Source organism: Hemibagrus wyckioides, linkage group LG13 (genome assembly GCF_019097595.1).
Source record: "Hemibagrus wyckioides isolate EC202008001 linkage group LG13, SWU_Hwy_1.0, whole genome shotgun sequence".
Lineage (NCBI taxonomy): Eukaryota > Metazoa > Chordata > Actinopteri > Siluriformes > Bagridae > Hemibagrus > Hemibagrus wyckioides.
In genome coordinates this window covers 11,387,465-11,403,988 of record NC_080722.1, presented here as the reverse complement: position 1 = coordinate 11,403,988, position 16,524 = coordinate 11,387,465, and the positions used below count along the sequence as shown (strand labels likewise).

The 16,524-nt window shown below is 41.0% G+C and overlaps 1 protein-coding gene across 8 annotated transcripts in view; it reads right to left on the bottom strand.

Moving 5' to 3' along the window:
* The window catches only part of arhgap12b (Rho GTPase activating protein 12b), a 47,672-nt gene that overhangs the window by 25,425 nt on the left and 5,723 nt on the right, over positions 1-16,524 (bottom strand). For 7 of the 8 annotated variants that reach the window (XM_058407174.1, XM_058407175.1, XM_058407176.1 and 4 more), the window contains exon 2: positions 13,865-14,686. In XM_058407174.1, the coding sequence (XP_058263157.1) occupies positions 13,865-14,566 (702 nt within the window). In that variant the 5' untranslated portion in view covers positions 14,567-14,686. Of the gene's footprint in view, positions 1-1,491; positions 1,636-13,864; positions 14,687-16,524 lie in introns of those variants that run through there. The other variant, XM_058407182.1, reaches the window with a different exon arrangement.

The window sequence follows — 16,524 nt, the reverse complement described above, 5'->3', positions numbered from 1 at the left end:
GTTCATTATTTAAATGTTTTTTTTGTTTGTTTTTTGTAGAAGTATTAAGTTATCCTAGCTGTCTGTTGTGGAAATATTTGAACTCAAGATAAGCACCTGGTATTTTCCTAAAATAAATTACACTTAATTAGACAAAAGAAACAAGCTATGGGTCCTGAAATGTGGAATAAGTATTGGATTGAATTTTATATATCTCGCCCATTTTAGTGTCTACCATGTGAATGAATGTTGAATTGCTGGCAAACACACATCTTCACATCAACACTGGACTCAATTTAAGTTTCATGTAACTTGATAACAGATGCTTGTAGAGAGGTGACTCGGATACTGTGAGGACATCAGTATTAAATCAGGCATCGGGCAATAGCTAGAGATGTTGTTAAGTTTGGGATGGGATTAGTTCTTCCCCTTAATCAAATACATGAGAGGTGTATGAGTAGGAAACAATGCCCATGCTTGCCTGACAGCACAAACAGTGATGGTCTCACAGCTAGAGAACAGAGCCCCTTTCAGCGGCTTAGAAACACAGACTGGACAATTTCATGCGTCTGATTCGAAGACTTGAGTCATGGTCTCATTAGCAAATGTGACGCCAGTAACCACACTGATGTAACATACACTTGTCTCTCAGTCAGTGAGGCTTTACTGCTTGTCTCTTTTTTCAGAGCATCTGACATTACCCTCGTCACACACTTCAGCGAGCTGAGTTCAGATCTAAAGGGAAAATCCACTGTGAAAGACTTGCATATTAATCATTTTTTAATTAACATGTGCTCTTCAGTGACGTCCAAGATTTATTTTAAATGGACCAATAAATCAATCAAAGAATTTCATTTTATCACTTTGGTTAACAAGTTTCTACATCTGACATTAGTGGAGCCATTGGGACTTTAACTCTCACATCATCTTTACATTAAGTGAGCGATAAAGCAGCACCTTTAATTCTTTGGTCTAGCTCTCACACCTCCTCATCCATACACTCAAGCAGATCAGGCTCAGTTTCTTACTAACAAGGCCAGTGCGCTTGTCATCCCATAGATCACTAACTAGTCGAGCTGGGGGACTCATAACTGCAGTGCATTCTGGAACTTTGAGTCTCTGGAACTTCTGCCGTCTATGCTGGAGGTCTCATTAACAGGACAATGAACGTCCTAGAAAATACTGAGCGAGAAAATAAGCTCTTGCTATTTTAGTGAAATCATTATCCTACGTTTCAGACTTCACATTTTTAAACACCACTGTGACTGCGCTAGCAGTGTGCTGCAGGCATGGCACACAGTCGCTATTCTCTCACAGGAAAAACAGGAAAGAAAAACAGCACCAACCAACCAAACTGCATCACAAATATTTCAATATAAACATATTCTTTTTCACAAAATGCTAAGAGTTTACACATACTAGGTAACGAGAACATAAAAACAAACTGATCAATTTCTATGTCTCTTGGATGTTTTCATCCAGTACCATTTCTTTACTATCTTTATATCTTACCAGGTAATGAGGGCTTCGCAGGTAAGAAAACATGTCCCGTCTTGGTTAGGGAAAATGCTGATCCTCGTCAGGAAGTACCGTTTCCCCCCCAAGATGGAAGAGGGAAAAAAAAGAGCTGCTTTCCAACCCAAAGCCACCAGAAGCCGGCGGATGTAGTTATGAGCTTTGAGAGAGCATCTTAACAGCTATATTTAGTGCCATCGGAGTTCACTTTAAATAGACTCCCTCATTAGAACACTGTCCTTCACCATTTAAGAAAAGGGCAAGCCACAGAAAGAGAGTTAGACAAAGAGAGAAGTGGAGGGAGTGAAGGAAGGACTGGTGTCTCAGAGCGCTGGGGGTCTGTAGCCACCATACTAAGGTCAAAGGTCACATTATCAAGGGTCACATGAGTTGCAGTTCACACGCTCCTGAGCAGGAGGGTGGCGTTTGATCACCTGCAGACTGAATGAGTGTGAGGGAGAATACTCATGGGGATTGGGCATCTGAAGGAAATGAAAGAGTTAAATAATGGCTTCTCGTTTTCCTGTTGTGTTCTGGGAAGCAAAACATCCCCCAGTGCCAAACAGATGACGGAATAGGACTCGTCTGACATAGGATCGGATTATGGAGATTATGGGAATGATGGCGTGTAATTTGCATAACTCTAAAGGCCAGCGCTGGACCACAAACTGAAAACAAAAAACACTATTCTTTAAGTGGCTTTTTTATTCTTTAGAAAATCATAGAAGACATTTACATTTCATCACCACATGTGTTTATTTGAAAAACACGACAATAAAATCTTTTAGCAAGTTGTTTTTAATTCACATAATCAGTGCTAAAATTCATGATCTAATAACTTAAGCAGCACAGCAGCTGCTGATATTCAGGTCATATAAAGTACACACACAATCACACACACATTCACACACTCCTTAGAAACAAATGGTTTAGAGTTTAGTTTCTTAGCATCAGTAAAAGTTTCTTAAACTCAAGAAATTAGAGTTCTTAAACTTAAAACTTAGACTTAAAATATACAAATTCAGTGTGAAAAATAGCGTGTGAATTTAGGTTAAAAGATAAAAATGTCACATGGTACCAAAGAACTAAAACACATTCAGTTTTAGACCTATGGCCTGGTTCTAGAAAGAAATAAGATGCTTTCTTGAAGGTAAGTGTTTTTGATCCAAGGCTGAGAGACAGAGAAATGTATCTTACCCACCCCCTGGGTTTCCCTGCCCTGTTACAGCTACATCAAATCACAGGGCAACTAATAACAATTTGGATAACTGACCAATAAGCAGGAGAATAGGATTAAGGAAATGAACACATTCACCTGCATTAAAGGTTATTTTAACAAATATTTATACTAAAAGTTATTTTTGTTATTTTGCTATTCTAAATGGAGGTTTCAAAAACGTAATTTCTGCAAATGGTCACTAATTAAAAGAGCCAATGATTATTAAGGTGTATGACCCAGCCTTAGAGACTATTCTCAGGGACATCTTCCTTCTTATCAGCAGTGATTTTCACCTCATCTTCCCCAGATCACTCTATGCAGGACATGGTTTGGTAGTTCCAGTTTATTATGATATCCACATATGTGAGGATATCTGTACACCCTAGCTACAGAAGATATACGAAACCACACATGTTCAAAAGCTTTCACCCAATTACATGAGCAAAATTCAGGTTAATTGCAACCTCAATAGTGTGTATAATTACTGCCTTAATCAAGCAGATTTAAATTTTCAATCAGCACAAGATGAGAGGGGGTGTGTATGTGTATGTATGTGTGTGTGCATGCGTGGGCACAAGAGGAACTTCAGAATCCACTCCCTATTAGGCCTAGTGTTCGAGAGACCACCTGAAAGCTGAGTGCCTTCTTCACTCATCTTGAGGAATGAATATGTGAAATCTGAGACTAAATGTTCAATCAGGTAAATAACAAGTGCAGTTAAAAGTCAACCTCGTCTCAGAGAGAAGCCACTACTCTAGACTGATCTTCATGCTCTAGGCTGAATAAATGAGACTTCAAGCAAACATAATATTAGCTTGCTTCTTTGGGGAATTTGTATATTTGATTGGTGGTAGAATTTTTTCTCCCCTGACTAAAAAATTCAATGTGTGGTATCTGATAGTCTGTTGAGCACAAAGGCCTTTCCACACAAAGAAGAGAAAAAGAAAAAATAACAGCGTAAAGCTTAGAAGTTTAAAAAAAGAGACACGGCGCATATAGTCACAGACAGGAAGTGATGTCACATATGCAGAACAAGGAACAAAACCAGACAGGAAGCGGTGCAAGGCTTACTGCGGTGTCTGGGCCAGAGGTGAAAGTCTGGTGAAAAGCTAAACACAGACGACATGTACAGAAAAACAAAGCTGGAATTCACAATCTGTGGCTGAACTTCTAGTTACGATAATAATTAGAACGGACTGTGGCCACCACACGTTACGAAATATTTTATTGTTCTCTAGCATTTAGGAAGGAGATACAAACAATAAACGAGAGAGGGGAGACCGACGCCGATGTGTGGCACATTAACAGTTAGAGCAAACTTTTTCTACGGGACATTGTGTGTAACAGCTTGTGAGTTTACTGAACATCACCATTTAAAATCCTTCCCCAAACACCAATCAACTGCAACATCACACTGCATTTACTACCAGCAACAATTACACAGCAGGCTTTATTCACAACACAGCCCAAGCTATGGTCCTGTTGAGAATTACTCCACTAACTTAACATAAATGATGTGTTTTCTCATCAGTACTTACTTAGACACAAAAATCAGCAGGACATCAGTAGACCAAGATGAAGCGGACAGAAGGCAACGGTCCAACACTAATTAAACCAAAAACACAGTGCGCCATTGTCAAAGTATACTGCCGTTTAGACCTACCTCTAATCTCGGCCTGTCTGAACTTTAAATGGAAGTGAAGAATATGTGCATGTGTGTTGGCTTCATGTGGTGCTATGAAACAAGATTCTTACAGAAGTGAATCTATTACCCTGCTGGCACTGACAGTACTATCTCCAGAGTTTTTTGGTATTCAAGTCACGTCCACTTCAGATTTCAATCCAAGTACAGATAAAGATATGCATATTTAAAGCACTAAATAGATACCGCCATTGCATTAGGGCCCTATTACAGAGTTTAACACATTAGATGGAGAACAACAATGTTTAAAATAAAATTGTTTTAAAAAGATATTATGTTGGCAGCTGATAAACCTTGTGTGTGAAAATGTCTTTACTTATTATTCAGTTTTCTTGTGCTCCAGTATCAAACATGTCACAATTACACAGCACTGCAAAACCACCCCCCACCACCTCTACACACACATACTAAAACCTCACTCTGGGCAGGTGTTCATTGAGGAGTCTTTCATAGAACAAACGACTGCCCAAATTGTTTGAAAGGGACTACACTCTCACATCTCCCTTTCTATCATTCATTAGCTCGCTAACTCATGGGGCAGCGTAACAAGGCGGCCTGCTCCAAAAAAACAAACCGATCATTGTGGAGACATTAAAGGATAAGAAAAGCACAGAACAGCTCTATGAGTGTTTGGACTGGCACAGAAGCTATTAGACCTCCTATGTGCCTAAATAAAGGGGCATTTTAGGGGTGCCCAGTGCATGCTGGCACAAACATCACACTCTTTCTGTCAGACTGAAACAGAGCTACAGCCCCACACACAGGGAAGAAAGGGAAAGTTGGATCTGAAAAGAAATAAGTACTGGAATGAGCGAGGCTGACTCAGGCACACTAGTCTAAGAAAGTAGAGGGAACAGGATGATGTAAAACAGCAGGAAGTATGTAGAACTGTATGCAACTTCAAGCAGGCCACAGAGCAGCACACCAATATATGCTAAACCAGGTAGAGCTGCAAGTCTTGGTCTACTTGGTTCACACCTGCTTCCACAAAGCATTCAGTAAGAAACTTTAAGAGGAGGTGGGGTGTGTGTGAGTGTGAAAAAAAAGCAGTATGTCGATTTTCACGTCCTGAACAATGGAACCACCGTTAATACCAGCAAACTTATCAGACGCTTACACAAGCTGTCCATGACCTACTAATCCAGACAAAGAAAAAAACATAATGCATCTACTAACACATACACACACACACACAGTTGTCCAGATACTTCTGTGAAAAATATTGAAAACCAATCAGGTGACTACATTTAGATGCCATGATTAATCAATTTATTTATTAATCAACATTTCCAGTCAGAAGCTGCACTCATATATATCAAACACATCATACTTGCACTGTGAACACATCAGAAAGTTGGATTAGTTAAAGATAGGTTAAGTTTCTTCATGAAAATACTTTGGAAAAGTACTTCAGAATGAGGATGACAAGGCAGTTTACAAACATGTCTCCATACGTCTCTACAAAGCCAGATCAGAGACAGATCAAACCCTGATCAGCTCTAAATATATATATATACATATTTAAGGACAGGTTGCGATGATCAATGATGAGCAGTAGCACCGTAACAGTAGCTAGAATTAGCAAAAAAATTCCTTGTTGCCAATAATAAGATATGATTATTTTCTTTTTAAATCAATCAGCTTCTAATTAAAGCATTAAACAGTATTTTTCATCCATCAGGTTTTTTGATTGGCGGCATGGTTTCACAGGGCTATAGCACTGTTCCTTATAGAGTCATGTTCAGACAGACAAAGAAACACATAGTTTCAGCTATTTCTACACATCACTATCAGACAGTCTGCAAATAACTAGAACCTTCTACTGTTCTGGGAGCTCATGATTGCTCCAGACTTTTAGAAATTTTTTCAGCCCTTTCTCGAAAGTACTTCCGATGGCACATGTACATGAACTGGCGACTAATCTGGAAGTGAGAATGTCCACTCAGACAGAAAAGCCAAAAAAAAACAACAACCATGTGATTGGCACTCAAGCTGGGCTTCTCAGGAGCAGATGGCCTACAGGCTCAGATGGAATGGAAAGGGGAAGAATGGCCCAGATTGCTTCTGAGGATTACTAAGAGCTACTAGAATCAGTGCTTTTCTGCTGAAAAGAAAAAAAAAAAAACTATCGTTGGAAGCATAGGTGTTGTTTACATGCGTCTTTTTCTTTCCCAAGCAGAAAAGCAGAAGTGCACACCACTTTGAATTCCTCTTTATTCTGCACAAGAGTGCAGTATCACATTTACACACAATTAAATGTAAGTTTAAAAAAAAAGTAGTGGCCTGAATAACACATTCAGCTTCATATAAATCAAGGCAACTTCATAGTTTCTACTGTACGGTCGCATAATCTGCATTTTTTACTGAAAAGGGTCTTACACATGCAGACGCAAAGTCACACAGCTCACAGGAGTCAGTGGGGGGTTCAGGGGAAACGCAGCGAGACACAGAGCACCACTTGCTGCTTCCTGCAGCCGCCAGCATTCTCTTAGCCATGGGGTCTCCAACACTGAACACTGCGGGAACACTTACAAAAAAAGATTCCGCCAATTCAGACAGAATCTGTTAGCAATGCCTGTAATCTATATTTGTCAAACAGAGAGAAAGGAGGGAGAATTCACTGTATACAAGCAACACTGATCCATCCTGGACAGTTATTTCAAGCAAACCAATAGCAGAGAAGAAAGGTTGACCGGATAATCCAGTCACAAACAAGAACACGTGGTCCAGTGGCCTTGCACTTCCTATCCGGTGTTACACACATACACACACACACACACAGAGGTGTTGAGAAGAAATGATATATTTAGTAATTCAGCCAGGAGTAAATGAGCACTCTGTGTGTGTGTCAACTGTAACCTGGTACTTTAAAATGAATGTGTCATTAAATAAATATTTATCCATGCATTATTCACCTGTTCAGTGAATTCCAGTCCGACTACACATGCACTGTTGAGACATTTAAAGAACAATGAACCTTTTACTTATATAACTTTTGTAAAACATACTTTTGGGAAAACGAGTAACGAATGTACAAAACTGTTTTTAGGAGAATACAAACTCTTCATGCAATCTCACAATATCTGTGCTTTCTGTCTTTTATAAACTTATTTCTTAGACCTGGATTATAGAATCTAAGTCAAATGTATTCATTAGATATTTATTCGTTCATTGAAAGTGACTTGTAGCTAAGACGAGATGCAATCCAAGCTGACAGATGAGCAGCTGAGGGTTAAAGGCCTTGCTCAAAGGCTCAGGAGTAGCTTTCGGGGAAGCCTGGGATTTGCGCCTAGGATTTTCAGATCAGTATTTTGCCACCTAAACAATGTGTTTAAGCATTACCAGGACATGTTTAGATATACTACCAAACAAAAATATATGCATAAAGGTTTAAAGCCATTTCAATTTTTGTCACAATACTAAATTCAATCATTTGACCATCTTTGGTTACTGTGTTCATGTATTTGACTCAGTTTATCCATCCTGATGGCCTACAAGAGACAAGCATAATAAAAAACACTCAGCAGCAAAGTTGCTTGCACTAGCATGTAGGTCTGGAGAGACGATTCCAGATCATTCCTCACTGCCCCGTGCTCCTCATTGTCTCAGCCCCCACTATTCATAAGCCCAGAGGTGGAGCGTCGCCCCAACAATAAGCCCTGCCGCTCTAGAAGAGCCATTCACACAGTCCCTCTGCATTATAATGGGCCGCAGCATCACGAGGCCCAACACAGCAGAGCTCACACACAGAGAGAGAATGAGGGCAAAATTATTTCAGCGACTCCTCCTCCAGTCCCATACAAGTCACTGAGGGAACAGAGAAGGAGAATAGCTCAGCTAGAGCCTTTAACGTACCGTTGAACTCAACAATGTGAATTTTAAATGGGTAAATCTTCTTGGCTGGCTGATTCTGATTGGATCGGGGTTCAGAACTCACATTTGTTTTATAAAGAAAAAAAGACTAACTTTGGTTATATGATACTTTGGCCATAAATAAATATATCCAGAATTTCATGGAAACTCTCACAGACTTGCACTGAATTACAGTTTCATAATTTGAATGGTCAAAAAAAATGCGCGCGCACACGCACACACACACACACACGCACACACAAACACACACACACCCCTTTGGCAGAGTGGCCAATCCACTCATCAGCATGTTTTTTTTGGGGAGGGTGGGAGGGACACAGAGGAAACCTGCATGGGCAGAGGAAGAAATGTGAAACTCCACACAGACACAGTGTAACCTGAGCTCAGTCTTACGCACTACTTGCTGTTACATCGCTGCACTAATTGAAACATGGTTTCATTTAACATGCTCTGCAAGCACGTGTTAGAGGTAAATTAACACGTGTAATTTGGTTTGGCTTGAGGCAACATAACATAATACTTTTAATATTATGTTTCATACCTCATATATCATTTTTGGGGTGTTGCACAAGAGCTGAGTCATGTACAACATGCAAATTACTACACGGAAGTCATGTAACCTCCATGCTAGTCTAAATGGCTAGCAAACTTGGATGAGGTTAATGGTGAACAAGATAGTTTGCTTCGGTTTTGTCAGCACTGGCTTCTGTTGACAATCAATAAATAAATAAATAAATAAATAAATGATACTGAAATCCCACTCCACCTGTTACTAATGCATATTGTTAACCACTATATTAGCCATTTTGGGTGTTCAGTACTAGCAGATCTTGTGTGTTATGGGATATTTGGACAGGTTTAGCTGGCTGCATATAAGGAATAGCAGGAGGGGACTCTGAATTTTATACTTCCTGGTATGGAGCATTTTAGTAGTTTGGATTTTAAAATACATATTCAGTATAAAACAACTTTGTCAGCTGAGCAAACTCTGTGCTGATTATGAAAGGGTCAAAAAAGCCACCCTTCATGATCAATTTCCTTTAAGCTTAAAACAAATTCATCTGATGTAATCAGTCTTCATGTATATCTCCAAGGCTGAATGCCTCATCAGCTAAACAAGCAGCACAAGCTACATCTTAACACATCATGTATAGACTAAGTGACAAGTCTGATTAGATTATTCACACACACACACAGAGCGTGAGGAACTGCAGAGAGACGAGCAAGGATTAGCGACAGAGAGTGGAAACAAGGGGGGAAGAGTGCATGTAGCTGCAGAGGAGGCTTGTGACAGGCTTGACTTACCTTAACAGAATTTAGTGTGGATTATGTTCCACATACATCAGAATAACTGTAATCACCAAACGCACAGAAGTGCACGCTCGGTGCAGGAGAAAGCGCGAATGTCAGCGCGGCACGCAAAAGATGCAGTGACAGCATCACAGAATCTGCCCAACTACAACACACATGCACGCGCAGGCACATGCACACACGCGTACGTGCACACACGCATCACACACACTCCATTTCAGGTGACTTCATTCCAGCTGTTTCCTATTTTCATTCTCTTACATTAGGCCTATGCCTAATAACAATTCCTTACTTGTGTATAACCAGCATTCTGCCGAGGTCAAATTTACAGAGAAGTCTCAGGTGACATTATGAGTGAGTGTGTGTGTACGTCTACATGTTCCAGCGTTTACCTTTATCATAAAAAGGAAAACAAAGCTCAGTCAGTAGAATAAATCAAGGCTAACAAAATGGCAGCATGAGAGAGAGAGAGAGAGAGAGAGAGAGAGCAAGAGAGAGAGAGAGAAAGAGAGAGAGGGAGAGTAGGAGATATATTTCTTTGATAGGTGAACAAATATTATGCGCTTTCCTCTTGTGTGTGATCAGCAGAGATTTAGAGTTTCTTAACTAAGCCAGATTGTGTGTCTGTGTGTGTGTGTGTGTGTGTGTGTGCGTGCGTTGGGGGCAGGAATGAAAGGAATGCTCAGGAGAAAAGGCAGGGGCCTCCTTTATAGTGTGCACAGGGAGGAGGATACAAGACTCTGAAGGAGCGACACTAAAGATACAGTTATTTTCATTGCTAAGTTCAAAATCTATGTCATTTACAAAGAAATGAATCATTATTAAGTCAATGAATCTTTAAAAATTAAAATAAAAACACACATTAATAAAATACTCCGTGTCTCTAACTTGTGCATGAGTCAATCACGCCGCGTCAAAGCAACAAGTATATGGACCAATAAGACAGAAAGGTGGGCTGAGCGCTGGGACAGATCACTCCACAGTTTCTCCACCTTCTGCTAAAAACAGAACTTTCACAACACACAAAGCAAATGCTAATATACGAGTACAGCAAAAGCATCCAAATTACAAAAAAACAAACAAACAAAACAAAAACAGAAGAACAAAGAATAGGAAATGAGCAGAGAGACATGTTGGACAGAGAAGTGTCCCAATTCACACGCTTAGGCTCTATTTTGGTGTATAAATAGTGCGAGCAGTGAGTTCACACAGAAAATTCCAACAAGAAGCGCAAGTCAAGTACCCGGATGATGCACTTATTCAACCGTAAAAAAAATGAAGTGTGGAATGTTGGACACTTTATGCAATTAACGCTTGCAGCTTTGCTCGTGTAGTGGAAGAGGGGCGGGGGGAAATTTTTCAAGATGTCCACCGGAGTGTCATCTTACAAAGGTCTTTTAAATGAACCCACGTCGTGCGATTGACTGTTTTAACATTAAAAAAAAATGTTAAATATTAATTTGAATGTTTTTTGTCGTTGTATATTCTGCTAAAGCTAGCAGTGTCACATTACACATTGTGTTTGATATCATTTGCCATTGAAACAGCTCATACTTCTGGATAGATTAGAAAAAAATGTTAGTGTGCCATAGGAGACAATCTTAGCCTTCTAAAATTTATACACAGTACACAGTGCAAGGTGTGTAGTACAGTAATCCCCCATTTATGCTGGAGAATTCTGCTTCCCTTTCCCCAGCTGCATGCACAGCCAGAAGCCAATCACAACCGTGATTAAATGAACGGGGCATTCCGATTGGCCAGACTCATTCCTCCGGCCGTACTGTATTTTGATTTTCAGCATATCCGCACCGCGCTATCCTAAACAACGCTACGCTGTACAGTATTTGAAATATTATTAACATTTTACTTTATTTTAATGTTTATATAAACAATTCACTATAAGGTTTGCGGATACCGCAATATACCGGGAAAACCCGCGAAAAGTTATGTTCCAAATAAAAATCTGCGATATACCGGGACAGCGATATATGAACCACGATATAGAGGGGGGGGATTACTGTACGTCCTTTGGGACACAACTGATGTCTGCGCTTTCACCAGCTGTTTCTTGTAAAACAAATTTCTATGTCCTGTTCACGTACTTTCATTCTCAGACAAGTGCAATTAACCCAGCTACAATAATAAGTCATGTTGTACACTTGATAAACCAAAAAGCTAATGCTAATACATGGCCATCCATCAACCTTTCTCAGATACACAACACTGCTAACAAGAAATCCGGGCAAGCAAAAAAGGGGGCTGAAAAAACAAAATAAAACTGAATTTTACCACAAAATCCCTAGTGTATTAGCAGATGAGAGAGTATTTTCCACCAAATATAAACAGGGAAGCAAAAAAGCCGGTGTGGCCACAATTTAATAATTAGCTAGCTCTCTTCTTTTTTTTCTTTTTTTTTTAACAGCGCAAAGATACCATAGTCTTGGCATTCATTTGCTCAGCTGACTGAGGCTTGCGAAATTACAGGTCAAAGTTTACATAGATAAAGTCAATGCAAAGCTACAGCAGCTGCTATCAGAGGCTAATGTACATATTTCACTCAGACTGAATTGCCTTTTTCCGCAGGGAGGTTACACTATTTGATCAGAAAGCTGGTTCATCTAAACAAATAAATAAAATTTAAAATAAAATAAAAGAGAAAAGCACAGCATTCAGATGTCTCCCAAAGCTGTAAAAGCTATGAATGTACATGTTGACACCTCTGCTTGTTTAGAAGTAAACAGGTTGTTTTTTAAGATTTATGTGTGCCAATGGCCTCTGTTCTGATTGGTTGACATTGATCTATGAGACTGTCCACAGTCCTCCAGCAAAAGTAGGCAACCTTTTGAATACAAAACAACAATAGATTGTTGAAAAAAAATGGACTTGGTATGTGAAAAGGCTATAACCATTGTTCCGAGGCATGTATATGTGGGACCCTGTGACAGCTCAGCAAACAGCTATTTTTAAGTCTTCAGTGCTGATATCTCTGCTACAGGCTACAGTGACAGCTTCCGAATCAATCAACTGAACTGCTGTAGGCTAAGCCACAGCTCATGTGTGTTAGTGCCATCACCGGCATGAGGAATTAAAAACCTCTGCAGCTTATTACCAGTTAGTGACTGTATGGTCTGGTTCAAAAGTCAAGAAAATACTGTTTTTGCTGATACTGGTGCTTTTAGTGGGTGACAGACAAATGCTTATGGGCTTGTGAGAAAGAGGAAGAGAGTTAAAGAGAAGGAGTCTGAGAAAGCACCCAAATCCATCAAATCCTAAATCCATTGGCTAACAGAAGGGGGACGCAAGAAGGGGACAAAAAGAGCTTAAGAACCCAATCCCCTAAGAGCAGGAGAGCCGCCCTTTTCCAGGGCTGAGAAAGAGTAAGAAAGCAGATGTGATGATGATGATGATTAGTTTTGATATTGGTCATGTTGAAGGATTTTAGGGAAATGAGTAAGAGTTATTTGTGTACCCCTTGATGCAAGAGTTCTTGGTTTACGAGCATTAGTATCTAGCAACACAGACAAAGCCTGAACACAAAGTTCTGTCTATAGCCCTACACACCCTAGTGTCACCTGCTGTCTGTCTCTCTTCATGTCTCACTGTCTCTCTCTGTCTCTTGCAACCTCCAGCTCTCTGTATGTGTGTGGCACTCACTCTCTGTCCATCTTTCTCTCACTCTGTCTGTCTGTCTGTCTGACTCTCTTTCTGTCTCTCTCTCTGACACAAAGACAGACACACAGTGGGGGTGGAGGTGACAAGAGCCTGGTATGACCCATTTTCTTGCCTCCCACAATCCCCTTTATTCCCCCGGAAACTCTCTGCAACAAGAAAAGGAGAGACAAAGAGACAGGGAGACGGAGACAGTGAGAGATGGACTACATGGGAGTTCACACTGTTCAGCTCTGTGTATGTGCTGGGGCTGTTGTTCTTTAGAGATCTAAAGGCTAAATGCTCTTTTTTAAATAATTCATGCAGCACTATGGCATCTCATCTGTGCAAATGTGCAGGCAACAAAGGTTTGCCACAACAGATCAACAGATGTTACATCCTGTGTGAGACAAAACAGTAGTGTGTGAAGTGAAGTGAGTGAGACCCTGACACTTAATGACAAATAATGCAGTGTAGCAGGAAGCCAGGAGACATGCCTTATAGCACCAGACTGGATGTTAGAAAGCAAATGACAGTCTCAATAAAGCACAGAGACAGAGAATGAATGTGATGAACAGCTCTCCTGGAAAAGCTAGAGCATGTCGTGATTGACTTACCTGTGTGTGCTCTGTGGAGCTGCTGCTCAGCTCGTCTCCTGATTCCGAATCGTTACGCAACACCTCCGAGCCGTTTCCTGGCGATGATCCGTCTGTATCTGACGGTGACACTCCTTGGGGTTTCCCCCGGCAACCTGGCGGCTCCTTGGATGGCGACTCGGGCCTGGTGCGCGGCAGCAGCACTGTGTTGCCATGGTGATGGTTATGATGGTTGTTGTTGTTGAGCAGAGCGAGCTCTGCAAGCACGTCTTTCATCCCTGCATTCTGATTGGAGTCCCGCAACAGTAAGGGTGGAGTGTGCTGCTCTGGTAACGGGGAAGGCGTGCTGGAAGGGGGCGGCCGTCCGAAGCTGACCATGTCTGATGGTGTCCGCTGTTGCAGGTTTTCACTGGCCGAGGAACAATGGGTTATGGGTAGGGTGATAGGCAGGGTGATGGGGGGTTTGATGCGTGGTTTGGGGGGTGGCATGAGCGCTCGCCTCACCTCACGCACATACTGTGCAGGCACATAGAAAGCCTTAGTGCCGTCTTCCCGCCTCACCTGCCACCAGTCAGAATTGGTTTTCCTCACCAGCATGTAGCACTCCCCCTGATGTATGGAAATGAGTCTGTCTTTGGCCTTGTACTCATAATCATACTCCACTTCCACATAGACCTGCCCTGGGGCAAGGCCTGAATCACTGCGACCCTCCATCTCAGACATGACTCACAGTATCTGTGTGCGTTCGTGTGTGTGTGTGTGTATGTGTGTGTGTGTGTGCAAAGATTCAGAAGGCGCAGGCTGAAAGGATCCACATCTTTTAGCTCATCTATCCTCACGTCTCTGCAAGAGGAAAGAAACAAGAGATGTGGTTAGAATATAGTCAGAAATAACAAGGTTAGAAAAATAATCATCGAATATATAATAAAGTGGACCGAACACACACCAAATCCATTTACATCACATATCAACTGGTTGATATCAAATCTCTGAGTATCTCCAAATTCCCCTTACAGATCTAGTACACAGTAGCGGTGCCAATTCTGTCAGGTCTCAGAATTATTTTATTGCTAAATAAGAAAGTGCTTCAAAAACAACTCATGCACTGTTTATGTTTAAGATCTGAAATACATCAGTGGGTCAAACTGGAAAACAAGTCATATCTGATAAGACCCCCATCCAGTATCAGATCCTAAAAAAACAAACACACTGAACACCCCATTCACTAAATATGTCTCCAAATAACAACACTGCATTCTGATGAAAGGATCTGGTGATTTTGCATCAAGTCCGGATCACCGTATTCCTCTGATATGCACCAGAGCATGCACATGCTCACAGAAAGGAAGCCATGTATTCATCTCTTGTATCCTAGAGCACTGAGGGGATCTGCATGGTAACACAATCATGCGTGAGGGCACCATGGCAACAAGCATATCAGTAACTTAGTAATCAATTTACAAAGACAGGACCAACACAATGACACCGGTTACACGCACACAAACTTCCAAAAAATCTTGAGTCACATTTTCCCGAGCGTGTCCCAAATCAGGTCTCCCCTGGTACAAAATATTGCCGCATGGAAGCATAGCTACACCGACATGAGGAGCTCCCTATTGGTCACATATGAGTTAAATATACACTGACATGCTCACAGAAGGGATCTGTAGCTGAGTGACTGAAGCAGTAGCAGCAGGTCCAGCTCTTCCATCTCTTCTTTCATTCCCATAATCACTCAGCAGATTAAAGAACAAGACTCACTGTCTGAACTAATGCATTTAACATTTTTTTTTGTCCATAGAAATACCTGCAGTTTGGTAAACTCCCTGTAGACTCTGAAAAACACTGCTGATCAGCGTCTCATGTTCTCTCTCTCTCTTGGATCAGTTTTCAAATCCTCAAACGCTCCCCTACACTTGTGAATGGCTTATCAAGTGATACAAATAGCAACCCGGGGTCCCTGAACAAATACATGCATGTCTAACAGTCTATCTATAACTGGGATGCTAGATGTGAGCTACATGTCTTACGCCCTGGCCCTAAAAATAAAACCAGAGACCATGTGTGTAACATGAAGCTTAAAAAAAAAATTCCACAATGCTACCCAGTGAACGTAATTAAATACTGTAAAAAGAGACGCAAAAGCCGCCACTACTCTCACTGACTACTGTGTTGTTCATCCGTTAAAAAAATACTTGGGTAAAAAGCACAAGAGTGGCACTCAAAATTGCTCACATGTGGATCCTGAGCATTTACAATGGGGAAAAATAAGGATTTTGTTTTTTGGATGCAGGCCAACAGTGTTAGGAGGTCAAGAATCACTAATAAAAAAGCTTTTCACCTGAAAACTGATCACCTATTCATTCTCATGAGAATTGTAATGAACAAACAAATACATCATGTACAGTAGATGAACCCTCCCTTTTAGCAATGGAAAAAAATACATAAATTATTCACCATTCAATAACAACACTGCTACCTACTTCGCCACATAGCAACAGTACGGTATCAGCTATGTTTATTTTCTTATTAAGACATTCATTTTCTGTACCGCTTATCCGATCTATTCTCGGGTCACGGGGAGCCTGTGCCTATCTCAGACGTCATCGGGCATCAAGGCAGGACCCTGGACGGAGTGCCAACCCATCGCAGGGCACACACACTCATTCACTCACGCAATC